Source organism: Chiroxiphia lanceolata, chromosome 17 (genome assembly GCF_009829145.1).
Source record: "Chiroxiphia lanceolata isolate bChiLan1 chromosome 17, bChiLan1.pri, whole genome shotgun sequence".
NCBI lineage: Eukaryota > Metazoa > Chordata > Aves > Passeriformes > Pipridae > Chiroxiphia > Chiroxiphia lanceolata.
The window spans coordinates 12,532,121-12,559,962 of record NC_045653.1 but is presented as its reverse complement, the minus strand read 5'-3'; the positions used below and the strand labels follow the sequence as shown (position 1 = coordinate 12,559,962).

General features: G+C 61.2%; 3 protein-coding genes across 5 annotated transcripts in view; 1 reads left to right on the top strand and 2 right to left on the bottom strand.

Moving 5' to 3' along the window:
- Positions 1-548: 548 nt before the first annotated feature.
- Positions 549-5,495, bottom strand: LOC116795544 (keratin-associated protein 10-4-like). The gene is made up of 13 exons (XM_032705312.1): positions 5,293-5,495; positions 4,149-4,298; positions 3,725-3,868; positions 3,407-3,547; positions 3,039-3,173; positions 2,786-2,929; positions 2,527-2,676; positions 2,172-2,321; positions 1,934-2,080; positions 1,728-1,847; positions 1,072-1,206; positions 854-988; positions 549-559 (listed from the first exon to the last, which is right to left on the bottom strand). The coding sequence occupies exons 1-13, from the start codon at positions 5,369-5,371 to the stop codon at positions 549-551; spliced, it is 1,641 nt and encodes a 546-aa protein (XP_032561203.1). The 5' UTR covers positions 5,372-5,495.
- A 4,386-nt stretch (positions 5,496-9,881) lies between these two features.
- Positions 9,882-15,054, bottom strand: LOC116795557 (WAP four-disulfide core domain protein 2-like). Of its 2 annotated transcripts, XM_032705324.1 has the most exons (4): positions 11,818-12,127; positions 11,422-11,556; positions 10,157-10,309; positions 9,882-10,076 (listed from the first exon to the last, which is right to left on the bottom strand). In XM_032705324.1, exons 1-3 carry the CDS (start codon positions 12,110-12,112, stop codon positions 10,158-10,160), a joined length of 582 nt encoding a protein of 193 aa, XP_032561215.1. In that variant the 5' UTR covers positions 12,113-12,127; the 3' UTR covers positions 9,882-10,076; position 10,157. The 2 variants fall into 2 exon arrangements, with proteins under 2 accessions (XP_032561215.1, XP_032561213.1); XM_032705322.1 differs by lacking the exons at positions 9,882-10,076; positions 10,157-10,309 and having other exon boundaries at positions 10,325-11,556; positions 11,818-15,054.
- An 11,431-nt stretch (positions 15,055-26,485) lies between these two features.
- CTNNBL1 (catenin beta like 1) overlaps positions 26,486-27,842 on the top strand; it is a 48,191-nt gene continuing 46,834 nt past the window's right edge. The window contains exon 1 of one of the 2 annotated variants that reach the window (XM_032705127.1): positions 26,486-26,595. In XM_032705127.1, the coding sequence (XP_032561018.1) occupies positions 26,566-26,595 (30 nt within the window). In that variant the 5' untranslated portion in view covers positions 26,486-26,565. The remainder of the gene's footprint in view (positions 26,596-27,842) is intronic. The other variant, XM_032705128.1, reaches the window with a different exon arrangement.

The window sequence follows — 27,842 nt, the reverse complement described above, 5'->3', positions numbered from 1 at the left end:
GGGTGGGTCCTTGGATGAGCACGTCTGGGTCTCGTCCTTCCTGCTGGAGCAGGCAGTGCCCATCCCTCTTGTCTCCCCAACCTCATGGGGACTGGGTGATGGGTGCCTCCAGCAGCATGGCATGGCGGCCCTGGAGCTCACCCAGCCACCACCCTGCAGCTCCCCCTGCCTCAGATGGGCTCCAAGCCCAGCCTTGTCCTTGAGCTACTGACATGACCTGGCTGGGAGCTGAAGCCACTGAATGGAGGAGGAATGACCACCAACTCAATGGGTGCCCGTCCCCAGCCTGCCCTGACCCAGGTCCTTGTCTGCACCGCTTCACTGGCCCCTTGGCACCAACCCCAGCAGGGGCTAAGCCCCCTGGCCCCGGGGATGCTCCTTCCCTGGGAGCCACAGTTGATTCCAGGCTGCTCCAGGAGCATGTGGGGCAGCTGGAGGTGGCCAAGTACACACTTTATTGCTGGAGGTGGTGTGGAGGGGACAGGCCAGCTGGAGCCTGTGACTGTCCCATGTCCACTAACGAAGACGTCTTCCTAGCTGCTCTCCTATCACACAGCATCTGAAAAGGAGGACGTGCTTTTAAGGGAGCCACAAGGCTGGAGAAGTGAGGGACCAGTGGCCATGTTTGCAGCCATGCTGGCCAGCTCTGTGAGAGCTTCATCCTGCTCCGTGTCACTTAAGATCCCCTCGCCCTGAAAGTGCATCTGCTGGGAGCAGAGCAATGGGGCAGCAGCGGGAACCGGCCTCACGACGATGCCGAGCTGGGAGCGTGCTGAGGGCTGTGCCCTTCACACGGGTCTAGTTGACACCCTGCGTGACCTGGTGCCAGCCCTGGTGCTGGCCCCATCCTTACCCCTGGACACCCGTGTGCAGACGTGGCCACAGCCATTGCTGCAGCACTTGTGGCCCCAGGGACACTCCTCGTCGAGGCTGCACAGGTCCAGGCACAACCCACGGCCCCTGGGCATGGGGCACGCTCCATCTCTGCCTGCAAGGCAGAGCACCCTGCCATGGGGCACCTGGCTGGGACACCCATGTGTTCCAGGGCAACACCTGCGTTCTCTGTCTCACCTCCAGGGGTGTCCTTGCAGACACGGCCACAGCTGGTGCGGGTGCACCTCTGGCCCCAGGGACACTGTGAGTCGGCCTCACATTGCTCCGCACACCGCTCAGCACCGTGTCGTGGCACAGCCGCCATGTCACGCTCTGTGGGCAGGGCAGGACGGTCACCTGGTGACTCTGAGCCGAGGCTGTGTGTGCTCATCACTTGCACAGAAGGAAGGGGAGGCATGGGAAGAAGGGCAGGGGCAGATTGTATCCCTGGAAGTTGTGGGACCCCGCGGGCACAGCCATCTCAGCAGACCCCCCACGAGTTCACGGCATGGGATCCTCACTGGGATCGGAGGGCCAGGATACCCCAAGGAGTGGGTGCTGAGAGGATGCTGATCTCCATCCCCACGGGGCAGAGGGTACAAGAGGCTGACCTTGCAGAGAGGCTGGTGTGCAGACGTGGCCACAGCCATTACTGCAGCACTTGTGGCCCCAGGGACACTCCTCGTCAAAGTTGCACAGGTCCAGGCACGTCCCCCCTTCCCTGGGGATGGGGCACACTCCTACTCTGCCTGCAAGGCAAGTACCCAGCTGGGGGGCACCTGGCTGGGGCACCTCACGGTGGGGCACCCCAGAGTGGCCCTGCATGGCTCCCAAAGGGCCTGGCTGGCTCTCACCTCCAGGGATGTCCATGCAGACGTGGCCACAGCCGATGCTGGTGCACCGCTGTCCCCGGGGACATTGTGAGTCGACCTCGCACTCCTCCACACACTTGCCATCAGCTCTGTCCCGGCTCTCTGCAGGGGCACACGGAGGTCCACTGTCACCTGGCCACCCTCAGGGGGCTGGAGCCAATTACCCCCGAACAGGCTGTGCCTGCTACCTCTGGGCACGGCCACGCACTCCCAGCCGCAGCCCGTGTCGCAGCACTTCTCCTCTCGCCGGCAGACACTGTCATCCAGGCACTGGCTCCCACGCCGGCGCCGGGGGTCCCAGCATGGCTCTGGCCGGGGACACTCCCCAGGGTGCTCTGTTGGAGGAGGAGACCTTGGTGAGGGCAGGAGTCCCAGCCCTGCTCTCACTTTACTGTCCCGTGCTGGTGGCCAGGCTGCTGCGCTCACCTCGGGCAGGGCGGGTGCAGCACATGGCGCAGCCAGAGAAGCAGCACTTCTCCTGCCGGGGACAGTCCCTGTCGTGGGCACAGGAGTCCTGCTCCGAGCACGGTTCAGAAATCTGCTGTGGCCTCACCTTCGGGCACTTGCCAGGTTTGTCTGAGATGGGAAGGAAGGGGCAGCAGGGGCAGGGACTACACCATACTGTGGGCACCCCTTTTTTTTTGCAGCCTCGGGGCACCGTGAAGGCTGCACCCTGGGGGTCTGAGCAGCTGCCCTATGGCAGCACCATCCCACATCCTTCCCCCAGGAGCTTTGGCATGCCTGGTGTGTGACAACCCTGTCCTGGTAACCTTTTCCTCACCTGGTTCGGGGGCCAAGCACACAGGGCCACATCTGCTGCTGCTGCAGCACTTCTCAGCCCCCGGGCACTGCCAGTCCCGGATGCAAGTGGTGCCACATGGGGATGTGGCCAGCGGAGCCTCCTCAGCCAGCGGGCAGATGCCTGGTTTTTCTAGAGGCAGGAGGCAGCAGAGCTGGGTGTGCAAACAGCAGCAGTGGGTCTTTCCCACCCAGTCCCCTAGTCCCTGGAGCTGGGGGACACCTCTGCCTGTATCAGGCACCTTGGGACGGGGGCAGGCAGACATAGTCACAGCCACTCAGGCAGCACTTCTCCTTGCCAGGGCACTCGTCATCATGCCAGCACCAGGCTCTGCAGTCATAACTGGGGAACAGCCCAGCATAGGCTGGGCAGAATCCGTCCTTCCCTGTGGACATGGCATGGGATGGCTGCAGTGCCACTCTTTAGAGGCACAGCCACGGGGACCAGGGTGCATGGGGTTGTTGAACCTCTGGGGCAGCTCCTGGCCCCCTCACCTTGGCCACGTGCTGGGCACCGCTGGCTGCACATCTGGTGACAGCACACGTGGGATGGGGGACAGTCCTGGTCCTGGAGGCACCCCCACTGGTGTGGCAGTGGCCGTTGAGTGGCTGGGGCAGGGCTGGTGTCCTCTGTACCATGACCAGGCGAGAGCGGGATGGTGGCCTCACTGTCCCCTCTCCCCTCCAGCGCCCACCTGGGAGCTACACAGTGAGTCCCCACCCCAGACCTGGCAGAGCCCACCCCGGCGAGCACGAGACGAGGAGCCCCTGTTGTTCCACAGCTCTGTGGCCCCACGGCATCATCCCTGACCTCTGAGCCATGTCCCCGCCCGCACTGCCCGTCCTGTCCCATCCTGCCTCACCAGCTGACGCTCCCGGCAGGCACTGGTGGCCACAGCTGCTGTTGCAGCATTTCTGCACATCGGGGCAGTCTCCATCGCCTCGGCACCGCTCCTGGAACGGTGTTGGCTGCACCACGGGGCCCTCCGTGGGCTTGGGCTGGTCTGGCAGGGCACAGTGGGTGCAAGGATTCAGCCACCCTGCCCATCCCGGGGGCTGCTGGTGTGGGGAAGCTGTGTATGCTGCCCCAGAGGTCAGGGAAGCAGGGAGGTGGTAGATGTCTATGGCACAGAGTCCCCATGCTGAGCCAGGGCTCCCAGCTCTCCCTGCCAAGTCCATACCTGGTGCCGGCTCCAGGCAGGCAGAGCCACAGCCCAGCGGGCAGCATTTCTGCATTCCCAGGCAGTCCTTGTCCTCCAGGCAGGGGAAGGAGCAGGGGGCAATGAGCCCCTCGGGGGCTGCTGCCCTGCAGGCACCGGGCTTCTCTGCAGCGTCGAGGGGCCGAAAGGTGAGGCTGCACCGCAGTGTCCTAGGGCAGCACCGGGAAACCTGCCCCTGCCAGACCCTTGTGCCAGACCCTGCTTGTCCCTGGCTGGACCCCACCATGTACCCCATCCCAGACCCCTCCATGCCTTAGGAGCTGTGGTCAGGGGGCTGCCAGCAGTGCACAGAGAGCTGCTCTGTAGCAATGGGAATGGCACAGGGATGGGGACAGGGATGGGGGAGAAGGATGCCAGCTGTCCTGGGACAGAGGTGGTGCCGTACCTTCTGCTGGGGGGATGCAGCGGAGCCGGCACTCCCAGGGGCAGCACTTGAGCCCAGCGGGGCAGCTGGAGTCGTTGGCACAGAGCGGGGGCTCCTGGCGCAGGCAGCGCATGAAGTCCCGTGGGCACCTTCCTGGTTTCAGGGGGTCCCCTGAAGAGGGATGGCAACATCAGGGCAGTGCCAGCACCAGAGCCCCTCATCCCCCATCCTCGAGGAGTGAGGCATGGGCCCCCATGCAGGGGCCAGGGAACTGGAGTGGGGATCACAGCCTGGGGGGCTGGAGACTCTGCTGCAGCATGTCCCAGGGCTGCTGGACCCCCACACTGAGACCTGCATGGCACAGCATGGCACGGCACAGCACGGGGCTGTGTGTGCCTTCACAAGGCAGCAAGTGCCACGAGGATTGTCACTGGCCTGAAAAGGCACACCAGCTGGAGGTCAAGATCCATCCCTGAGCATCCTGCTGCCCCAGGCACCTTCACTGCAAGGAGCACACCCCATGCCACTGCTGCCTCCTCCTCTTCCTTGTCCTCCTCTTGGCACCCTGTGCTCATCTTGGCCGTGCTGGGAAAATCAGGACAGCCCTGCCTCTGCTACAGGTGAGCTCCAGCTGGTGCCTGTGCCCTGCTCCTGCCACCAGCCAGGGATGCGTTGGGAGCAGCCGCTCTGTCAACATCCTGGCCGGGTGCGGCAGGACCGCGTGTTTGGGCTGCAAACAGACGCTGCCGGAGTTTCACTGCAAACAGCAGCTGTTTGGCTCAAACAAAGAGGCGCTGGCCGTTGTCTCGGGGTGGGTAGAGCCACGCTGCAGTTGGGCACCACCGTCCCCGGCATCATCCTGCTGCAGGGGGCTGGCATGGGGGGGGGGGTGTCTGCAGCCAGAATGTAGAAGACACCCTGGCACATGCAGCACCCCTGAGAGCTGATGGTTGCTGCGTGTGTAGGGTGCAGGGGGTGCACACATGCCCCCGGGGTCCCCCAGGCAGCAGAGCAGGTGCTGCAGCCAGCTGGGACATGGTCCCTGCCAGCATGTACTGGGCAGGGACAGAGGAGACACGACAGTGACAAGGGGGACCAGGGTGCAAGGAGCTGCCCCCAGGCTGCCCGTGCCTGGCAGCTGCCAGGTTTGCTACCCGGTACTCACCGCCCTTCTCCTCTGATGTCATGCTTGGCTCTGCCCTGAGGATGAGGAGCCCCAGGAGGAGGAAAACTCCCAGGCTCATGGTGCTGCCAGGGACGTTGTGAGTGTCTGGAGCTGAGCCGGGGCTTGATTTACAGTCAGTGGAGGGGGTACCCGAGGTGCCAGGGCAGTCAAAGCTGGGCTGCTGGCTGTGGTATCTGGCTGTGCCGTGGACAGGAGGGGCAGGAGGAGCAGGAGGAGGGACAGTTCCCAGAATCCACTGGCGCCCTGCCAGCCATCCTGCTTATCTCTGACTGAGCCCTGCTTTGGGGTCAGGGCGACCCACGGGGCTGGGGAGGGCAGCTGGGGTCAGGCACTGTCCCCCATGGTGCACAGCCCTGCTGCAGCTGGCTGCCACCCCCTGCCTGGGTTTCCCTCCAGCCCTGCTTGCCCCTCACCTCCCTGGAGTGGGGGCTGTGGATAGACCCCACAGGTTGGCCGTGGCACAGCAGTAGGAGCAGCCTGGGGAGTTCTGCCAGCTCTGCTGCCATGGTGCTGTCCCCCAGCCAGAGGTGTAGCCTCTGTTCATGGGACTGTTTGGGATCCATGAGTAAGCAGGTCCTGCCGTGTCCCCTTGCAGGTCAGTGCTGCTCCCTGCCCCCTTCTCTGTCCGGGGACTCCATCTGTCCTGACCGTGACTGCTTTTCCCACCAGGTTTTCACACTTCGGGATGCAAATGAGCCCTTCCTTGGTGCAAGGAATCCGAGGGAACTGGTTCTTCAGTCCCTGACTGCTGAGGGAACATGGAGCAGCCCCCGGGCCCTGCAGGATGGTCACCATGGGGTGATGATGGCTGGAGGTCACCTGTGTGGAACTGGGACCCTCTCCCTGCCCCGGGGCAGTGTCTGCCTGCAGGGACGGCTGCCTGGCGCCTGCCTGCACCTCCCTGCCTGCACACAGCCCAGGCTGCCAGCGCCTCTGGGAACCAGAGAGGGAAACAGGGATGGTCACCCAGAGCAGAGGTGGCCATGGGATGTTTATTCTGTCTTGGTGCTGTGGAGCAGCTGAGGCCAAAGGGGATTGCCTTGTGCCGGGCTGCCAGGGTGGTGTGGGTGCTATGCAGCCCTTGATGGCACAGCTGGGAGCAGCTGGGGGTGCCAGTTACCCCAACCAGAGCCATCACTCAATGCTGGTGCCATCCTGCCAGCGGTGCAGAGGATCCAGCACAGGGACAGGCGTGGGGGGCAGCAGCACCTCTGCTCACGCCAGTGGTACAATGGCAGTGGGGTGTAGGGTGACCCCAAAAAGGCAGCTCCTGTGCAGCTCTTCCTGGCCAGGGCTAGGCTGTGCCTGGAGAAGACAGGTAAGGGGGTCGGTGAAGATGGGTGCTCCCTCTCTGAGGGATGGGGGGTCCTGAGGTGCTCCCACCCTGGGCCCCCCTTAGTCCCCTCCAGGCTGGACTGGAGGGCAGCAGGCTGGGGGTGAACGTACCCCACAGCGGGGGGACACAGACCCGGCTGCAGCCCTGCTGGCAGCACTTCTGGCCGGTGGGACAATCCTTGTCCTGCAGGCACAGGAGGAGGCACTTGTCTGCCTGGTTACCATCCGCTGCAGGGGGACAGAGCCCTGGCCACACTGGCACATGTGAGAGAGGGAAGGGTGAGGGGTTCAGGGCACCCCTCCAGCGTGAGGGAGCTGCCCTGCCTGCAGGGGTGAGCTCCTCACCCAGTTCCTCCCCCATGAGCAGCTTGGTCCCCACCCTCCCATTGCCCCCCAGGGAGGGCCACAGTAACAGGGTGTGGAGGTGGCACAGGGGTCTTGGCTGATGGTTTACCCTTGGTGGGTGGTTTGCAGACGTGTCCACAGCCGGTGGTGCAGCACTTGTCGTCCCCAAGGCAGTCACTGTCAGTGTCACACAGCTCCAGGCAGGGACCCAGGGAGCCCCTCAGCACCATGGGGCATGCGCCGGGCTTTGCCGAGACATGGTGGCTCCCTGGTGACAGTGGGGATCGTGGCTGTGCTGGGATTCTGTGTCCCCCAGCCCCGCTCCTGGCACAGCCTTGGTCTCCATTCTGTTTTCCTCTCCATCCTCCTTTGCAGAGCCCTGTGCTGCTCTCAGTTGCCAGCCTCACACCCACACCAGTCTGACCCAGTGAGACCAGTCACAGCCCAATATGGGATGCCAGCTGATAAGTGGAGTGGTGAGGGACAACCCTGGCTGTGGTCCCACCAGCAGGCGGTCCGAGGAGGGTGCAGGAGGTGGGTGCAGGAGGGGGTTCAGCCCTGTGCATGTTTGGGACCATCACCCACCCACGATAGAGGAGCTGCGTGCAGGGATCCTGAGGGCCAGCTCTTGCCCAGGGGCTCAAGAGGGCCTGGGCTGGGGCCAGGGCGGGTGTGTGGCACCGGGAGCCACAGCTGGTGGCACACGCTCCTGGGGCCTGGAGGGCTGCCACCAGCTGCACACTCGGCTGGGCACAGCCGCTGCGGCTTGTCCGGCAGCACGGCCTGGCACACGCCGGGCTCTGCAGGGGAGGGAGAGCTGTGCTACCCCAGTGCGGTGGTGGGCTGGACACGGGGACCAGGGAGGGCTGGCGGAGCTGTACCTGTGTCTGGAGGGGCACAGGCCAGCCCACAGCTGGAGAAGCAGCACTTGTGGTCCCCAGGGCAGTCCCGGTCATCGGTGCAGCGGTTGGGGCAGGCGGCAGCACTCCTCTGGGCACGCTTCCGTGGGCAGAACCCAGGTTTGGCTGGAGGGAGGGTTGAGGCTCAGCATGCAGCCAGTCTGGCCGCACAGTGCCCACAGCTCCCCTACAGTGTGATAGGGGCTGTGGATCCCTGGGTCCGTCCCGGGGCATCCTCAGCCTGCCATGGGGACCCCCAGGCCACCTCACCTGGCTCGGCGTGCACGCAGCGGGTGCAGCAGCCGCGGGTGCAGCACTTCTCCCCGGAGTGGCAAGCGGTGTCGTTGTGGCAGCTTGCTCCGCAGCTCGGCCCGATGGCGCTGCTGGCGCGGGGGCAGTAGCCTGGGCTCTCTGCAGAGGGAGATGCTCCATGTGGCCATGTACCAGGGAGTGGGGCTCGTGCCAGGGGCACTGACACAGGCACCAGCCCCCACCCACATCCCACCCACATCCCACCCATCACCCAGCCCCTGTGCTGGCATCCCTCGGAGGGAGCAGGGGTACCTGTGGTGGGCAGGAGGCAGGTCCAGACCTGCCCGCTCTGGCAGCACTTCTCGGCACCGGGACAGCTGTGGTCAGAGAGGCAGTACAGCCCGGGGGGCCAAGGGGCTCCACTTGCCCCCGCCGGGCACTCACCCGCTTTGGGGGGGGCAGGTGGGGCAGTGGGGGTCCAGTGTCCCCGTGGGGCTGCGCTGAAGGTGGGAGCAGCACCCTGGTCCCCACGGCCGTGCTGCTGGGCCAGGGCGAGCAGTGCCAGGAGCACCAGGAGGACGCTGCGCTGACCCAGCATCGCAATGCAATCAATGCTGTGCTTCTGGGCGATGGGCTGGGATTTAAACTCTGCTGGGGCGGGGGCTGGCCAAGCCAAGCTGCTCTTTCTCATGGCAGCAGGGTTTCAGGACTGTGGGAGTGCCAGGCATGAACAATTCTGCTCGGGGGAGTCTCCTGGGGCAGCACTGGGCCCGTGGCTCACGGCTGACACATCCTCCACAGAGCCCTTTCCAGGTCACCGGTGACCCACGAGCAGCTGGGCCAGGGGCCAAGCAGAGTTCCCAGAGCCCCACCACTGTGAGGAGGGTTGGCACATAGGGGCAGTGTCCTGTCCCCAGTCTTCAGTGCCCACCGGGTCCCTCCTGGCACACATGGAGCGGGGAGAGTTGCTGTGGCGCTGTGGTGCTGTGCTGGGGTGTGCCAGCCTGCACCTGCCTCATAGGGAGAGAGGTAACCAGCACTGGGCACTGGGCAGTGCTGGGCAGGGTGTGGGGCTTGTTCAACCCTAGGGGGCAGCTAAGGGTGGGTGCTCTGGGGGTACCGGCCCCTCCCAGGCAGGAGGGACGCTTGCTCCGCTCCCAGGGGCTGGGAGTGGGAACAGGGTAGGAACAGAAGGGACAGGGCCCTTGGAGCCCTATGAGGAGCTGGAGGTGCCAGGAAGGGCAGGATAGGAGCAGGAGCTTAGCCCTGAGCAGGTGGGGAGGGGCAGGCATGTGGCAGAGGTGCGTCGGCTGCACTGCCCAAAGCTCCTTTAGGCTTCTGCAGTGGGCAACTGCGTGGGGCAAGGAGGGGTTTGGGTGATGCTCATGTGAGGGCACACACCGCAGCCTGTTTGTCTCCTGGCCATTGTAGAGTGGGGAGCAGAGAGCACCTCTGCTCTAAGGGGACACAGCTGCACCCTGATGGCCCCGCTCTGAGCATGGCTGTGCAGAGGTGGAGGAGCCAGTGTGCCAGGTCAGCCAGGGCCAAGGGCCCATGGGACAGCCCCAGGCAAGGCACAGGCTGAGGACCCCTGGAGACACAACAGAGCCAGTTGATGCTGGTGTTTGTGTGGAGCCCTTCCAGGCATCTCCATCGCGGGACGAAGAGGCAACCAAAGATGGTGGCCATGGAGTGGCAGGGAAAGTTGACCATGGCACAGGATGGAGAGGCAGCCACGGCGTGGCAGGGAGAAGCTGCTTTATTGGACAGAGTGCAGGGGGCTGTGGCATGCCCCGAGCAGGGGACCCTGGGGAGGAAGCTGAGGCTGAAGACTCCAAGCCAGGGGGATGATGTGGGGCCACGGCCAGGGTGAGCGGGATGGGTGTTGGGCAGCAGCTTCCCCGTGGCTGGGCTGGCAGGAGGTGGCTGCACCTGCAAAGGAGCAGAGACCGTGAGCAGGACGTGTGCACAGATGTGGCGGGATCCCTGGGGCTGGCATGCACCCAGCTGACCTCAGTGGATGGGCGTCACGCAGGAGACCTTGCCACAGCCATTCCTGCAACACTTCTGGTTCCCGGAGCAGTTGGCATCAGACTTGCACTGGTTGCTGCAGACACCCAGCATGGGGATGCCCGGGCTGACAGGTGGGCAGGTGCCAGGCTTCTCTGAAAGGCAAATGGACATGGCTGAGACCTGATGGTCCTGGCATGGGGGGCAGGGCCCACCCTGCAGCTCCTGGAGCTGTGGGCATGGCCCTGGCCCCTGCCTGCCATGGAGGAGGGACCACCATGGCTGCTGGCATTTCCTTCGTTCCATGGCTTTGCCAGTTGGTGCTCCAGCCAGCTGGACTCGACGGGGATGTGTCAGGGAGACTGTGTGGCACAGTGGTCCCCAGTGGTCCCTGTGCTCAGTGGTCTCGCTCAGGGACGCATGGCTGGCACAGGATACGCAGGTGTGCCATGCAGACCCGATGGTGGCCTTGGCCCTGCTGTCCCCCACAGCTGCCAGGGATGGCCCTGGCCCTGGCCATTTGTTCATGGCATGAGGGTTCAGCCCAGACCTTGCCTGGGATCATGTGCCCCCAGACAACCTGTACCTGGCAGTGTGGGGCCCCTGCTCCGCTGTCCCACTGCCTGCCATCGGCACTGGACTCCAGCTCTGCACCCTGCTGCCCTCCACTGCAGCCAGGCCAGTGCTATCCTGCAGGCAGCCATGGAGGTACTGCAGCCTCCAGGTCACATCCACATGTCTGCAGCTGTGGATCCCAACTCCTGAGCCCATTTCCAGAGGCTGCTCTCCAGCAGGACTGGCATGGTAACTATGCTCAGCTGGACAGCTGCAGGGCTGTGGCCAGTGCAAGGATGGGGATGATGCTATTGGGAGACTTCCCAGTGCAGGGTTGGAGCCGGGATAGTGCCCACATCCTGGGCTGGCAGCCGCCCACGAGGCTGAGCAGTCAACAAGCGCTGTGACGGGGAGCGGCGCAGACCCCCACCCTCAGCCCCGGCCCCAGCGTCATTCGGGATCATCCTCAGCCCCTGCATCACCGAGGGGAGGAAGGGAAGAGTGTGGCCCAGCAGGAGAATACCCCAAGCCTGCCAGGCTCCCACACAGCCCCTGGTCCCCCCCGCTGCAGCCGGACCCGCATTGGGCGCCCAGGCCCATGGCCACCACTGCACCCTGGAGCACCGGTGCTGCCAGCTGGGATGGGCTGGGATGGGCTGGGATGGGCTGTCGTGCTCCGAGCAGCACAGCCAGGAGCAGGAGAGAGTGTTACCGTCGGGCTTCTGGCAGGCCTTGCCGCAGGCCGCCGGGCAGCACTTGAGGGTGCTCTCGCAGTCGCCATCGGACTGGCACCCCACCGTGCAGTTCACCGCGTCCGTCGCCGGGTCCGGGCACACACCGGCTTTTGCTGCAAGGCAAAGGTGGGGGCGTGGGCGCGCGCTGGGGCAGCTGGCCCCGGGCAGGGCGAGGGCTGCGTGCCGTGGCAGGACATGCTGCCACCGGCCCCAGGGTTGGGTCCAGGGATGCTGCTGAGCCCAACTGCACCAGGCATGGGCTGGTGCTCACCCCAGCCCCCACTGCAGCTGCCCTGGGGCTGGGAGAGAGGGATGCTGGCTGCTCGCCGGGCATGCTGTGACGAGCCGTGCCGGGCCTGTGCGCTCATACTCACTGGTGACATTCTGGGCGGATGCTGCCGGCAGCTCTGCCCAGAGAGCCAGGAGCCCCGCCAAGATGAGGACGCTGCGGGCCATGGGCATGGTGCAGGAACCGGCTGCGCTGCGGCCGCCCGGCCGGCCTTTAAGCTCCTCTCCAGGTGGGGCTGGCGGGCTCGGCCTTCCGGGTGGTTCCCAAGGGCCGGGCAGGGCCAGGCTCCCCCTTCGCGCTTGCACAACCCGAGTATCAGGTATCTGCCGCTCCTGGCTGCCGACCAGGGAGGGGGAGCCTCGAGGAGACCGGGCGGCCATGCTGAGAACTCACCCGGCAGGAATGGCAGCCAACCACCACCGGCTGCAGCCCCTGCACGCTGGACCCTAGACAGCTCCAGACTGATCCCACTGAAGTGCTGGGCTGCCATGGCCCCACGCAGGGATCAGCCATGGGGATGCAGTGGTACTGCTCGCGGGCAGCGTAGCAGGCACGGTTGCACCAGGGACAGGGCACGACCTGTCCCAACTTGGACTCACACTGTGCCACCCTGGCCACAGTCATGAGCTTGAATGGAGCCCCTGGCCTGGGTCACCAATGCCCAGAGGCCGGGAGGAACTGGTGGTGCAGACAGGGCTGCAGGGCTGCAGCTCGGCTCTGCTGCCGCTCACCCAATTCCTGCTCCTGTTCCAGACACTGTTCTCCTCCTGCTCTGGGTCCTCAACTGAAGGGCCCTCCAGGCTGCCCGTGCCTTGGGCAGACGCCCAGCCCAGGGCTCCCCTGTACTTCCCCAGAGCAGCCATGGGAGCTCTGCCTGGCTGCCATCTCATCCCGTGGCCCCCATCATCCCTGCAGTCTCCCACAGCCCCAGGGATGCGGACAGACTGTCTGGCAGCACCGGATGGGCAAGTGGCTGGTGGGGAATGAACCATTGGCAAATGCACCCAGTGCTCCAGGACTTGGTGGTGCTGGGGCTGTACAACCCCAGAACCCTTCGGCGGGTCCAGGATACCCTGCCCAGAGCATGTCTGGTGGGCCAGGACACTTCATGGTGCCTGCCAGTGTCGAGCCAGGGCTAGTTTGGTTGGGCCCAGCTCGCCCACCCAACGTGGCTGCCCTGCTCACCTCAGAGTTTGCCAACTCTGCCAGTGCCCATCTCCTCCCCAGCCTCCCGCAGGAGGGTGAGACCTGCCCTGTCCCTGGTGATGTGCCCTTGCTGCTGGCAGAGTCTGCAGAGGCAGCCCCAGCTCGGGGTTGGAGCATCCTGCAAACCTGCATGGGCCAGGGGTGCCTGGGGCTGGGACATGATCCCTGCCTGAGTCACGAGCTGGTGTCTGCTCTGGCGGGGTCGGTCTCCAGGTAATTTAACCCCACAGTCAACAATGTGGCACGGTGGCGTGGCAGTAAATCAGTAACTGTTTGCCTTTGCCTATGGTCCCCTCCCTGCCTGGGTGTTTATGCAGGAACAGGAGCCGGCACAGATGGCTCAGCCTCCTGCCCTACCACTGTGCCGCGTGTCACCACAGCGGGAGCAACACGGGGGGATAGGCAGAGGCCTGGAGCAGCAAGGACATCAGCAGGGCAGTCTTTGTCCCTGTGCCCTCCAGGATGGGGACCTGCCAGGCAGCTGCCAGGACCTGGCCATGCTCAGGGTGACTGGGATGCTCCCGCTCTGGGTCCCAGTGGTAACACTGTTTAGGGAGCTGGGCTGGGCTGACTTTGGGATGCCACCAATGAAGGCAACTGTGTTGCAGCCCAGTGGCCCCAGCATCAGGGCTGGGACATGGTGCCATGGTGGTGGGGTGGTAATGGCTGGGAGGTGGAAGTGCTGCCCGCTGGAATGGAAGCTCTGTCCTTGCATGATGATTTGCAGGAACAGAGCCCACCTGGACCTAGCAGCAGCTTCCCTGGAGCAGCAGCACTGCTGCCATTCCCACACTGCACACCCAGGGTCACCGTCCCCACTGTCAGGGAGGGGCTGCCCTGGTGTCCCACCATGGCCGGGCTGTGGTTCCCATGCCAGTGTTGTCCTTGAGGGTCATTGCCCTGGTCTGACCCTGTGATGGCTTTGCCCCAGTGCAGGGTGACCTCAGCGTGGGGTGACCTTGGTGCTGGCGGTGAGCAGCTGGCACTGTGAGGGTGTGAGGGTGGATGTCAGCAGTGGGGCTGCACCAGACCAGCTGGACAGGAGCAGACAGCAGCCCAGAAATGGGCTCATGGCAGGAGATGAGGGGAAACCACAGAGGAAGATGAGAGCTGTGGGGAGCAGTGTGGGTGCCAGCGGGTTTGCCCACGGTTGCGCCTCAGTCCCAGGGTGCTTGGCTGGCTGCTGAGGGGATGATCCTGCTGGGGCTGCCCCCAGCCAGCCAGAGCAGCTGGAGTGAGCATGCTGGTGACAGGGCCAGTGGCTCCAGCCCACGCAGTCAGCATCACCTTCCGGGAGACAGGAATGCTTTGGCTTCTGTCCCCGGTGTGTGGCACTCGGTATATTGCCGTCCCCACCCTGGCTCTGCCAGGTGCTTCCTCAGAACAGGCTGAGGGCAGCTTTGGGAACGCAGGGGTCTGCCAGCATGGCTGTGGGCTGCTGTCCCCATGGCGAGGGGAGGATCATGGCTGAGAACATGGTCTCAGCAGACCTGAGCATGATCCCAGAGGCTCTTCCCTGCCTCGTCCCTGGGGAGCTGTGCCCGCTACTGCTAACCCTGGTCATGCTGGCTGCGCCCAAGCCTCGCGGGTGACTGTGACTCCTGCATGGCAGCAGGGAAGGTGCCGGAGTCACGTCTCCTGACTGCTGAGGGAATGCAGTCAATGATTAAAAGGGGCACCTGAGCAGGGACCCAGCCTTCTGCTGCTGGCACAGAGCAGGGGCAGCAAGTACAGGGATAGAGAAGGACACCCCATCCTCTGGAGATGCTGGGCCCCTCAGCTAGCAGTGCAGGGTCCCCACACCATGGGCATGGGCTGGCGCATGGGGGATCTGGCCCCTCGAGTCCAGCTGTGCATCTGCCATCAGCCGAGGGCTCCCAGCACACTGGCACATCCTACCACCACTGAGCCCCCCGCTGCCCACACGGCGCAGACCTCGGTGGCCCTGCTCCGAGGCACGGCCGCAGCCTCAGTGGTGCGTGGGTGCTCTGGAGCTGGGGAAGTGCCTGGCTCTGTGCTGGTGGGAATGCTCCTACCTGCTCATTTCACTGGCACCCTGGCCCCAGCCAGCCCTGCAACGCTCCCGGAGCCAGTGGGAGCGGCCACCCCGAGACGCCCAGCACTCACCTTTGTCCCCAGCAGGAGCCGCCTGCAGATGGGCACACAGGGCCAGGATGCCCACGAGCAAAACAACCACGGTCTTCATGGCAGTGCCACAGGTACAGATGGGCAGCGCAGGTTGGTGGGGGTTTATATCCGCGTGGGGCCGGGGAGGGGCCACGCACAACTTGCGTGTGCCGAAACTCTCTGACGCTGCGTGTCACAGCTGTGCCCGAGGCGGTGACGGCCACGCGACGTTCCTGCCTGAGAAATGATTTACCTGGCCCTATCCAGCCCTGGCAACCAGGCTGCAGCCAGCAGGAGGATGGCACCCTCAGCACCCCCATGGGGAGAGGGAGATGTGGCCATGGGCTGGGGTCACCCCATAGCCACAGGGAGCCCAGAACTGCCCAGGTGTGACGAGCTTTTAGATGGGTTTGTGGGATGGGAACCCATGGGGGAGGACTGGTCAGGAGGATGTTCTCTGGGGGCTGCGTTCTGGCACAGAGCAGCTGGGGCCCTGTCCCTGGCTGTGCCCATCCTGGGGACCTGGTGCTTGCCTGCCCCAGTCCCAGCCTGGTGCCCGCATCCTGCCATGTCTGCCTGTGGAGCCGCAGGGGACAGCTGGCTGGGTCCCCGCGGGCGAGCATGGCCTCAGGGGAGCAGAGCGTGGGAAGCCTCCACAATGTGCTGGGCACACCCATTGCCCTTCACTGAGCACCATTCCTCCGTGGGGACAGGCCGGTGGCTGGGTGCCGGCACGTCGCTGGCTGCAGATGTGCCCCAGCAGACGGGTGCTGTGGAGGGGTCAGCACCAGGGCTGTCTCTCACCTCACTTTGCCCCAGGACTGGTGGGAGGCGACCCTGGGATGCTCAAGGTCAGTGGTGCAGGGAGGTCACAGGGAGCCCAGCAGAGCTGAGAATGTGAAGGGTGTCCGTGTCGAGGGTGAGGTGCACTCCCTGCTCACAGGGACCCCATAGTGATGCCACTGCTGTGCCCTGAGACCCTGCCAAGCATGACCTTTGCTTCCTGCATCCCATCCCATGCAGGCAGTGGCACGGCCCAGGGGCTGCTCCATGCTCCTCTCACTGTTGAACCGTGGCCACGCTGGCACAGCTCTCTGTGCCTTGCCAAACAGCAAAGGGCACCTGCAGGTGCTGCTGGCAGGTTGGGCAGAGGCAGCCTGGCTTAGGGGGCACAGCAGGGGACTGGTGGGGCTGCAGCAAGGCACAGTGGGCAGCCAGGGCTCATGTGGGCAGAGAGGGGAAGGACCAGGGTTTTTGAGGGCTGGTGAAGAGACTCGTCCTGTGCTGGAGCTGGAGTTGGAGAACAGCCTTGGTCGGGGTCCTGGTATGCTGAGGGGCACCAGGGACACTCCCTGCCTGGGGGGTTGTGACAAGGCCAGCCTGGCTGGACACAGGCATCTGTGCTGAGGCCAACGTGACCTCTGTGGCCTCATCCAGGGTTTTACAGCTCAACGACCGTATTCCCCCCCTTGGAAATTCCTGTGTGCGTCATCCCAGCTGAATGCACTTGTTGATGCCAGAACTCTGGGTATGAAGCAAAGGGAACCAAGAGCAGGAATTAGGGGCTTTGAGAGCAACCTGGTCACATGCGTGAGGTTTCTTTGGGTGACACCTTTGCCCTGATGTGACATGTGCTGCAGTGCCATGGTGACGATGTGAGGGGTCACCAGCTTCTCCCGAGCAGCCCTGGCCCTTCAGCTGGTGCTGGTGACTGGTATCTGTAGGGTTTCAGTCTCGTGCTCTTCCTCCTCTGGCTGCTGTGTGACTGATGTGTGTCACTGTGTGGAGTGGCATCAACGATGGCGTGTGCCAGTCCTGTGGCACATGGCAGTGCGAGCCTGGCGTGCCCTTCTGCCACGGGGATGCGAGGAACGGACCGCCTGGCCTGAGCAGCCCCCTCCCCACTCGTAGCCCCCTCCCTCCCGCAGCCCGTCCCCGCCGGTGCCGGTGCCGCTGGCTACGCATCCCGTCCCCTCCCGCTGTGTCTCCGCTCCGGGGGCCGGTCCCGGCCCGGCCCCGGCGCCGATCCCGGGCGGCGGCCGGCAGAGGAGGCTGTTGCTCCGCCGGAGCGGACCGGGAGCAGGGCCGGGAGAGGGGCCGGGCTCCGGCAGCAGGGCCCCGTTCCCGTACCCGGATAAGGCACTGGCCGGGCCGGGACCCCGGCAGGGACCCAGCGTAAGAAGGATGCGGAGCTTCTGGAGCGGGTCCAGAGGAGGCCACGGAGATGCTCCGAGGGCTCGAGCACCTCTGCTCTAGAACCAGGCTGGGAGAGCTGGAGGTGTTCAGCCTGGGGAAGAGGAGGCTCCGGGGAGACCTTAGAGCCCCTTCCAGTGCCTAAAGGGGCTCCAAGAGAGCTGGAGAGGGACTTCAGACAAGGGCCTGGGGGGCCAGGACAAGGAGGGAATGGCTTCAAACTAAGATAGGGCTGGGTTAGATTAGAGATTAGGAAGGAATTCTGCCCTTCGAGGGCAGTGAGGAACTGGAACTGGCTGTCCAGAGAAGCTGTGGCTGCCCCATCCCTGGAAGCGTTCAAGGCCAGGCTGAATGGGGCTTGGAGCAACCTGATAGTTGTACTGGAAGGTGTCCCTGCCCTTGCATTCCACAACACACATCCGTGTGGGGTAGGCAGGGGGTGGCACCCCTTCCCCAATGCCCTGTCCCCAGAGCTGGTGGGGTTGTGACCACCACGGTGAGGCTGAGATAAAGCACAAGGGCCCAGGCTGGGATGGTGCTGGCTGCTCACAGCTCTGTGTCACGCCCGGTGCCCGGCTGGTGGCACGGCCACGCACGGCGCCTGGCTGGCGGCGCGGCAAGGCAGCCTCCCAAAATGGGGTTTTTATTACAGCCATACATCACGGCGGCGGCCTGATGCGGGCAGACGGCGGTGATTTTTCTTCATGGTTTACAGACAAATGAGGGGAAGGAAAATTGATGTGAACTTTGCTATAGTGAGAGGTTGGGCGCGGGCAGGGAGCTGGTTATGGATGAGCCAGGGACTGCCAGGGCCCCCTGCTCCAGGCCAGAGGGATTGGAGCACTGGCAGCAGCAGGGCTGGGAGCGTCGTGTCCAGCACAGAGACCATGCTCCAGAGGGTTGGGAGAGCAGGGGTTCCCATCCCTGTAGGAGGGATGCCTGGAGGGATGCTTTGCTGCTCGGGGAGGAGGGAGCCCCTGTGGGCAGGGTTATGCATTTCAGCACGGTTTGGCCTTGCAGTGATGGGCGGGCTTCTGTCGCCGGCTGCTGGTGAGACCTTGGCTGCTCTCACCACAATTAAAGTTGCCTCCAAATGCCACGGTCCTGCCCAGTGTAAGATAACAGCTAATATCCTCCAATAGCAGCTATCAGCTTCTCCATACGGCCCATAAATATTAATAAAATTCTAATTAGTTCCTTTAAATACATTGCCTAAATTAAGCGTTTCCAGGGCAATAAATCAGCGGTGGGTTGGCTGCTCACCCTGCTCATGTGCAATAAACCCCATAACCCCTCCCCTTAGATCCAAGGAGGAGAGGGACCCAGGCACAGTGCATGAGCAGGAAACGCCCTCTGACCCTCATCAGCAGTAATTCTTTAATGTATTTTCCCAGGTGTGCCTGGTTTGCATTCCCAGTGATTTGCTCAATACTAGGGCTGCCCGTGCCTCACCCTGGCAGCCAGTGCCTCTGGATTGATGTCCTTGTGCTGGCGAGCTCCTCTGGAAGCTCTGCTCCAGCTTCAGCAGTGCCACATGTTTCCCGGCACTGAGCAACCCCTGACCCACAAGGTGGGAGAGACCGGGCCTGGGGGGCTGCAGGAGTGCTGGGGGCAGCTGGAGGCCGGCATGTGCATGAGCCCGGGTGAGCCCACTGCTGCCTCCTGGCAGCCTCTGGCCTTCATCCCCACCTCTGATTCTTCCTTTTCCTTCTCCAGGGAGGTGGCAGCACTGAGGATCCTGCTCAGATCTGGCTGAGGATCCTGAGCCAGAGGAGATGGGATCCCTTCAAAGGTGCTGTATGTGAGGGGTGAGTGTGTACACAGGGTGACATTGCACATGGGGATGTGCAGGGGGATGGAGCACGGGCTGGAGTGGCACGTCTGCAGGAGGCACAGTGTCCATCCTTCTGGTGCTCTGGCTTTGGCAGTACTGGAAAAAAACAAACAACAAACTCATTTGCTTGAGGGGGAATTAATACAGTGTGAAGCCTGTAGTGGGTGATTTAAGAAGTGAATTTAAAATCTCAACACAAATAGATTTTTTTTATAAGGTCAGAGGAAAGATTAAATGCTACAGACAAGCACAGCACTTGCCATTTCCAGCATCGCTTTCACCATAAATATTTTGGGCTGGTGCCACATCCCTGTGCTGCCCACGTGGGTCTGAGCCTGCTCGCTGTGGCAGTGTAAGCACCCCGTGGAGGGCAGGATGCCTCACCATCCCCTTCCTCACCAGATTGCTGCTGGCACGTGGGAGCAGCCAGTGATGCTCCATAGTGAGAGGGAGGAGAGGTGATGTGTGGGGTTACACTGCTGGTGGCACCAGAGAAACCACCTGTAACTGCCCCAGCTCGGGCAGGATCTGCCCCCAGACCCCTACGGTGCTCCTGCCAGCCTGTGATGGGGCTGGTGGTGCGGGTGGAGCCCAAGCTGTGGTGCTCTCCTGGCACAACATGCACCCACTGACAGCTCCCAGCTCCTCCTCCTGGTGCCTGGCAGGTTCTGGGATTGATGGCAAGAGATTTGAAAGGCTCCAAATGTGGAGGTTATAGCGCTGAGCCACCCCCATCCATCACCGGCCGTTCATTACCAAGTAACACCCTGCACACTGGGCTGATTTCACACCTTATCTGAACCCAGCAGCTGTGCCCTAAATCCTGAGTGCCGAGACTGTCTGGAGGAATTCGGCTGCCTGTGCTTAAAATTAGTGTTAGCATCTATCATTTCCCTACACCAAATGGCTTTTGTGTCGGCACTTGGCAGCGCTCATCCGTCACCGGGGCTCTGGGCTGCCCAGCGCCGTGCCCTCTCCGTCACTGTCACAGGACCCCTCGTTGGCAAAATGTCACCCAAAGGACAAGTACAGCAGCTTGTCCTCTTCCTTCAGCCAGTCTGGTTGGCACTGCCAGCAGTGTGGGCATCCTCTGTCCCCTCGGCATGGTTGGCACCAGCTCTGCTCTCTCTGTCCTTTCAGCCTCACTGCAGCCAGGTACTGGCACAACCTGACACCCCTCCCTGGGTGTCTCCTCCTCCTTGCTGCCTCTGGTGCCACGGTGCCAGCACAGCCACGGGGCCGGACCCCTCTGGCTGCGGTGCCCACAGCCATTCCTGGTGAGATGAGACTCTCCTGCCAGGCTGGTGCCGCTGGAGCTGTCGGCGTGATGAAAAGCCTCCCGCAGCAATGCAGATAACATACAAGCACAGGTCAGGCGAGGCCCCTGTAGCCCATCCATCAGGCACAGCAGCTACAGGCGCTCCTGGTGCCACCATCTGATGCACGTTATCCGGCACAAATGTGTTTCTTCCCCCAAGGTTAAACGGATGAGTGAGGTTCAGGCGCTGACAGCTCCGCCTGCCCCGCGCCAGCGATAAACGAGCTGCAAGAACCAGAGGGGAAAAAAAAAAAAAGGTTTGTTTTCTGTCAAATGCTCCTTTTGATGGTGCTGGCACAAGGAAGGTGGCAGTGCCAAGATGAGTGTGAGGATGGAGATCCGCTCCCGGCGTGACCGCAGGGCAGGTGGCAATGGGCACCACCCAGCTGTGTTGGGTGCCACCATGTCACCAGTGGTGACAGGCAGGAACAAGAGCTTTGTGAATGCTGGAGCATCAAGAGGTGCTCCAGCATTCACAAAGCTGGAGTGCCTGGCAGCAGGCACTTGGTGTGGTTGTCAAGCCATGCTGGGACTGGCAGGGATTGGGTGGCATGGCAGCGAGCCTGATCCTTCCCAGGATGCCCACCTGCCCTGGGCGCTGCCTGCAATGCCCTAAGGGTGCTTCCAGGCACGGGTCCCCCTCCCTGTGTGGTGTCCCCGCCAGGCTGCTGCTGCCCCGCTCAATGTCACACTCGGGGCCTGTCAATGTGAAAAAAGGTTTGCAGGCGATAAGCGATGGGGCTGCGGCCGCGCCGCCCGCGCGTGATTTACTGCGGCGGCGCTAACCGAGCGCAGATTTTTCTTAATCTAAATTGAAAACTACTCAAGTAGAAAAATAATTTCATTGCTTCATCGTGAAGGGGCGGGGGGAGAGGGAGGGGAAGAGCTGTGCCAGGGCAGGCAGGGCTAGGGCTGCCTGCAGCCCCCGTGACACCAGTCCCCAAGGCCTCGGGCAGCTCTTACGCTGGAGACGTGCAACAACTGCTCTGGGTCGGGCAGAAAAACCCGGCTGTGTGGGGAGGGGGCACCTGCCAGGGCTCGGCTCTGGGGCAGCAGGGCACAGCCTGCTTCTGGCTGTGACGCAGGACCCCAGTGCCAGTTGATGCCAGCACAGGTGGGGATGTGCAGCCTGGCAGAGAGACTGGTAATTTGGAGCACAAGAGAATTCTAGAAGCATTTGCTGAGCTGGATAATAACGTGCCCAGTGAGCTGCATCCCATGCATGCCGCCAAATTAAAGAAATTTTTTTCCCCTTTAATTTAAAAGTCACCATTGGGAAATCTCCGCCGGCCGCAGCTGTGATTTCCCCCAGGCTGCCTTTCTGGAGAAATCTTTAATTTTGATTGTCACACGTTGTGGAGTTTAACTCGGCGAAGCAGAGCCATAAATAAGGTGCTCCTCCAGCACTCAGGCTTTGGCTGTACTTGGGGGACAGCGAGTGGCACTGGCATGGGTGGGGAGCAGGGAGAGCCTGACCACAGCCACCCTCTCCCTCTGCCCACCCTCTGCTCCGTGCCCAGCCTCTTACAGCTTGATTTCACAGGTCAGCAACCTTTAATTACCCATGTCAGTCCCCACCCCACCCACCAAATGATCCGCGGGTTCATGAAAATCTCATTAACCATAATGCCACAGCTGGTTTCTCCTGCCAGCACCAGCCCCCTCCGGCCCCTGCCATGCTGCAGGCTCAGCCAGTGCTCTGCCTTGTCACCCGGGAACAAGCATGCAGGGACCTTGGGCAGGAACTGTGGCAGGCTTTCAGGGTGGGAACTAGCATGTGACCCCAGCAAGGGGCCTGTCCTCTCCCTCCTGGGGCCTGACGAGGGTACCTCCCAGCAGCTCTGTGAGCAATTAGGAAGAGCGAAAGGATGCAGGCAGCTCCCTTTGGCACAGAGCTGGCACAGCAGTGCTGGGTAAGCTCAGGAAAGGTTACACCATTTGCATTTTACCCTTCAGTAATTCCACACTTACGGGTGCAATTAAGCAGCAGCCTGGCATTATGAAGCTATCAGGGTGGAGAGACCTGAATCCCAACGAACTCCGTGTGCGTGCCCATCCCAGACTGTTCCATCTGCCTGCAGTGACACCATGGTGATGTTGGCGGGCTGCAGGGATGGGCCTGGACTCCATCAGATGCCTGTTTTTCCCCTGCCTGTGGCTCAGCCCTGTCCTGGCAGCCGGGTGCTGGGTTTGGTGCTTGTGGTGGATGTGCAGAGATGCTGTGAAGGGGACCACGCTTTGGCAGGGCAGGATGGCAGCCACAGCAGGACCAGGACCGGGCTGGTAACGTACTTGTCACAACAAAGCATCTGATCTGATGTTGTCCTCTGAAGAACAGCCGCTGGCCTGCTTTGTTTTACAAATGAATCACTGATGCTGCGGTGCTGGTCAGACTGAGATGCCTGTCCCGGCACCATCATCCCTCCAGGATCCCCTCCTGCAGGAGAACAGGGGCTCTGTGGCTGTTCTCTCTTCCCTCTTTGGTGGGACAGCGGGCTGGGAGAACCACTGCCTTCCCCTTCAAGCTTCAGCCCAGTTTAATTCAACGGTTTTGAGTCCCAGCTCATGATTTCTGCAGCAATTTGGGTTGAGATTTCTCTCTTTCCCTCCATTATCCACTCTGATTAACTCAGCTGGCCCTGTCAGCTCCCATTCCGGCGCGGGGAGCCCTGTGAGAGCCTGTTAAAATGCATGAGCCTGTGGCAGTCGCTCTGCTGCCCAGCGAGGCTGAACTAAGGGAAGGGGCTGCAGGCAGAGGGGCCACAGTGGGGGAGCTGGGGGCTGTGGGGGTCTGAGGCTGCGCCTTGGGGGTGCTGGTGTCCCCCTCTCCGTGCTGGCAGCACAGGGGTGTCCCGTCCAGGAGCTGAGCCAGGTGGGGACCCCGTGGGGTGCAGGGCCTGGTTGTCCCCATGTGCCAGGCTGCTGCATCTTCCCCCCTGCGAAGACTCATTTCCCATTCCAGCTCTACCTTGTTCCCTTTTTCTCATTTTAATAAAGACGAAAGCATCCGGAAACGCGGCTGCACCCGCCAAAGAGCGGGATCTGACATAATTAAAAAGTGGCTTCAATCAGACTGTTTTCCTAATGGTTTGTCATATCAGCCCGCACGGCCCTGCACCCCCTGTGCTCCCAACCCCCTGAGGCATCATTTACATTCCTTAATAACCCCTCATTAATATTCATGACGTGGGGAGGGTAATAACGGCTGAGTGCACACCACTAATTCAATTTCAGCGAGCCTCAGTGTGTTTAGTTAATCACCGGGGGACCTGGGTTACTCAGTACAATTATTTATTCGGAATTAGATCTCGAGGCATCTGGGTTGAAACCTGAACTCGGAATAAAATTAAGCCAGGATTCTCCTCCTCGCCTCTTCCTCCCGCCGCCGCTCCCAGCCATGGTTCTGAGCATCCCCCGCAGCCCCGCTGTGCCGGGAGGAGGGAATGGTGTTTCCATACTGGGACTGTCACAGTGGCTGGGGGCTTCCCCCCATCGCTGGCAGCTCCTCTGTGCCCATCCCCAGGGAGAAGGGTCAGGAAAGGTCCAGGAACATGGGCAGCACCGGGGATGAACCCACAGACCCTGTGGAAGCTGGGTGTCCGGGGACATGGAGCCAGGATTTATGGGCTCCTCGCTTTCCTGACCAAGGCAAGTCCCAGGGTTTGCTCCAGCCCCTGGCCCAACTTTGCTGCTTGTTCCACCTGGGAAAGGCTGGTGCCAGTCCCACATAGCACCCACCATCCTTTGTTTATTCTCTTGAGAGCTTTTTTATTACTTTAATTTTGCTCCTGGTTTGTCTTCTCAGTTCAATATATTGTCCCTGCACTCCAGCTCCCCTTATTGGATAAAAACCCTGTTATTGAATCCTGCCCTGCAGGACTGGGTGAGAATTGGGTTTCCCGGGTAGCAACGTGGGCCCTGAGTTCCTAAAACTGCTGATTTTGTTTTTTTGAATGTCCCTCTCTGGCCTTGAGTCCTGCCAGGGAGGTGAACCGAATGTTTTCTGCCCCTTTGTCTAACAAGAAGCTCGAGGTGTGAGGTGCTGGCCTTGCTGGCCACGCTCAGGTTGGGGCTTTTCTCTTGGTTGAATATTGTTGTGGTTATTGCTGGAGGGAGGAGGGTGTCAGACTTTCCAGTAGCTGAATCCTGTTCCCAGTATATGCCAGTATCCCTCGAGGATCTGCGAATTTGGTGGTTTCACAGCTGGGGAATTATCTGAACACTCAACACCCCAAAGCCAGATGAGCCCATAATTATCTTCTATTTATCTCATCTTTAACATGCAGATTTGTTGAGTTAATTTTGCCATGACTGATCTCCTATATTTTCTTGAAACAACAGGGGATACAAGGACTCTTTCAAAAACATTATATATATTTTTAATTTCCTGAGTGTTCTCAGACCAGTTCTCCTGCTGAGATAACTGCGTAATAGCTGCGATCATTATGAAAAATTCTTTTAGCTCAAAACTGGTTTTTTTTAAAGTGCAGCTGATATAAATTCAGTGGGATTTTTGGCACTCTCTCCTAATTATTCATATTTGTTAAATTGAGAAATGCCTCTCTCTGCCTGGGGTTCTGCATCTTGTCTGGAGTTACAGGACGGTTTGTCACGACCTCAGCAAACAGAGGGGCCGTCACGTCCCTCCTGCACTCAGAGCTCAGTTATTGGCCTGTTTTCAAGGTGACAGCGGTTAATGACACTGGGTATAAATAGAAGTGTGTTGTCAATAAACGCTGGCAAACAGCCTCCTGCATTCCCGAGCCTGGCTCAGACCCGGGGAAGCATTTTTTAGAAGGTTATGGAAAAATGTGTCACGAGAAAGCGCTGATTTTGGGTTCCTCATGGGGCAGCTCCAGGGGGGCTTTGCTGGGTGTCGCAGGGACAGCTGCCCCAACCCCAACAGTGCCTGGCTCAGGATGTTGTCCGCAAAAATCGGGTTCTTTACCCGGTGTGCAACAAGCCAATAATTAAACACTCGAGGGAGACATTGATTATTTATCCCAGAGCTGCACAAGCCTGGCTGCCCCATGGAATTACACAAATCAAGCACACCGACTATCTAAACTTCTTTTACTATATACAAATTTTAGCAAACAAAGGAATTGGTGTTCATTGGCTAAAAGTTACATAGTTCTCATGTTAATTAGTGTTCTGTTGGTTGGTTAATGATTCTCTCGCTTCTCCTGCTAATCAGTCCCCATGCCCAGCCTTGCTATTCTTTTGGGGTCAGGGGGTTTCTTGGGTCATGGTCTGTGAGTGGGTGGTCATGATCTCCCCCTGCCAGGATTACCTTTTACCCAGCTGGGGCTGATTTCAGCACAGTTGCTGAGTTTGGGTTTATTAGTTTCTTCCTTGGGAGCTCTGCCAAGATATCCCATAAACTCTGCATTCTTTGTGACCACTGTCAGAGGTAGATCCTTCTTCCCCAAGCTTTCCTAACCTCCCCCTAGCTCTGAGACAGCTGGAGCACGCCCAGCCCTAAACCTTTACAAGGCAACTCTAACAACAAATAATTTGGTTTTTTTCCCTAACACCTGGACATCACTTGGAGCCTGTTGGCCGCTGTTTCAGGGATTAAACCTCCCTTCTTGTCGATTAGGCTGGAAAGCTAAAATAGACTGAGCATGAAAGAACAGCCTGTCTTAGGAAAATTCAAAGAACAGCCTTTCTTAAGAAACGTTTTTCCATATTCCACACTTTGCAGCAGGGGGGCATCGCCGGTATCGGGATGGGCCCCTCGGTCCCCGCTGTGCCCGTGGGGCAGGGAGGGTCTCTCAGGGGTCGGGGTCACCACGGGGGGTGATCCCACCCTCCTCCTTGGTACCACCAAGCGGCACCGGGGGACACGCGAGATGTCCTGGGGTGGCTCAGGAGCAGGGCAGGGCAGGGCCGTGCCCTGGGCCCCCCGAGGGTCCCCCGGGGTGTCGCCCCCCGGCCTCTGCCCCCCCCTTTTTGCGACAGCCCCGCGCTGCTCTACGGCAGCGTGGCACCCCTCCCGCCTGGCGTTTTGCGGCAGGGCCGGCCCGCCTCGCTTTACGGCAGTGTGGCAGCTCCTCCCCGCCCACCCCCGGCTGCTCTCGCTGCTTTACGGCAGAGTGTCGCGCGCCCCTGGGGCTCGGTGGCAGGTTCTCGGTGCGGGCCCGGCGGGAGCGATGGATGTGGGGGAGCTGCTCAGCTACCAGGTGAGAGCGGGGCCGACGGACCGGACCGGCCGGGGGAGGTCGCGGTGCCCGGCACAGAGGTGCCCTCGCTGCGGCGGCTGCCCCCGGCCCGGTGCCGCTCCAGCCCCGCCGCCGTGCGGGGCCTGCCCGGCCGCGCTCGGTGCGCTCGCTCGGGGTCCTGTTACGGTGTCGCCATGTCTCTGGGGGGCTCTCCCCGCCCTTCGGACCCGATTACCGGGGGCTCCCCGGGGCCGCGGCTCTGCCGGTGCCGCTTCTGACACGGACGGGCTGGAGGGTTCCCGCCGGTCGCCGGAGTGAAGCCTGAGCTCGTTCCACGTCGTCTTCTCCCTGTGTCACGACAAACCCCACTTAATTTCATGTTTTACCTAAGTCTTTTTTGAAAAGTTTTCCTTATAAAAGTTCCCTTTTACTCGGAACGTTTTCCTTCTCTTGCCGCGTGGGCTTTGGTTGTTCTTTGTGTGCAGGTTGGTTCGCATCAGGTGCGGTGATTTATTGCCCCGGGGGAAGGTCTGGGGGTTCCCCGTGGATCAATAAGGAGGGCGTGGGTTGCAATGCCATTTTGGTGGTTTTGCTGTCATAGCGTTGGTTGTGCTTGAGTTCTCAGCCCAACTGCAGCCGTGGGGTTTGCTGGGTGAGGGAAAACACCCCTGGATCTGCCTCCTGAGTGTGGGAGTTCCGTGGGCAGCTCTACCTCTGAGCTGGGAGCACGGGATTCCTCTATGGAGTTCCTCGCTCCCAGCCATCCTGGTTGCAGTTGGGTTTGAGAAGTTCCTCATCCTTTTTCCCAGTGGTCTCAAAGTGCTCTGGAGCTCCTCTAGATTCCTCGTTGATAATCTCCAGGACATTTCTGTGGGTTGCTCTGTCTGGAGCATCCTTCTCCTGCTGGTCTGAGATCTGCTCCATTTCTGTATTTCTCTTATTTTTTTTTTTAATGTGATTTCTCAATATTGAATTAGAATTATCATTCCTCACATTCCTTTAGTTCTTTGGCCTTCTCTGAAGGGTAGCAATGCCTGGGATGCGGGTTCAGGCACAGGGAGGTAAACCTGAAGTTTGAAATTCTTTTTAACCAGGTTCTGGTTTGGAGTTTTGCATGTTTGGTTTTTCTCTCGCTCTGAGAAGGTGAAAGTCTGCAAATGTGTGAGTGCAAATGCAAATCAGACACCTCTATTTTTTAAAGACTTCTCTGAGTTATTTCTCAATTTATGTATGATGGGTTATTTTTTATATATGTGAGAGAACGTGAC

What these genes read in the sequence shown, in the direction of transcription:
- LOC116795557 (XM_032705322.1), bottom strand. Translation starts at nt 12,112, where the DNA reads ATGGCCGCCCGGTCTCCTCGAGGCTCCCCCTCCCTGGTCGGCAGCCAG. An exon ending in ATCCGCCCAGAATGTCACCA is followed by an intron (nt 11,557 to 11,817) that starts GTGAGTATGAGC and finishes TTTGCCTTGCAG; the next exon opens with CAAAAGCCGGTGTGTGCCCG.
- LOC116795544 (XM_032705312.1), bottom strand. Translation starts at nt 5,371, where the DNA reads ATGAGCCTGGGAGTTTTCCTCCTCCTGGGGCTCCTCATCCTCAGGGCA. An exon ending in CTGCCTGGAGCCGGCACCAG is followed by an intron (nt 3,548 to 3,724) that starts GTATGGACTTGG and finishes GTGCCCTGCCAG; the next exon opens with ACCAGCCCAAGCCCACGGAG. An exon ending in GTGCTTGGCCCCCGAACCAG is followed by an intron (nt 2,322 to 2,526) that starts GTGAGGAAAAGG and finishes TTCCCATCTCAG; the next exon opens with ACAAACCTGGCAAGTGCCCG.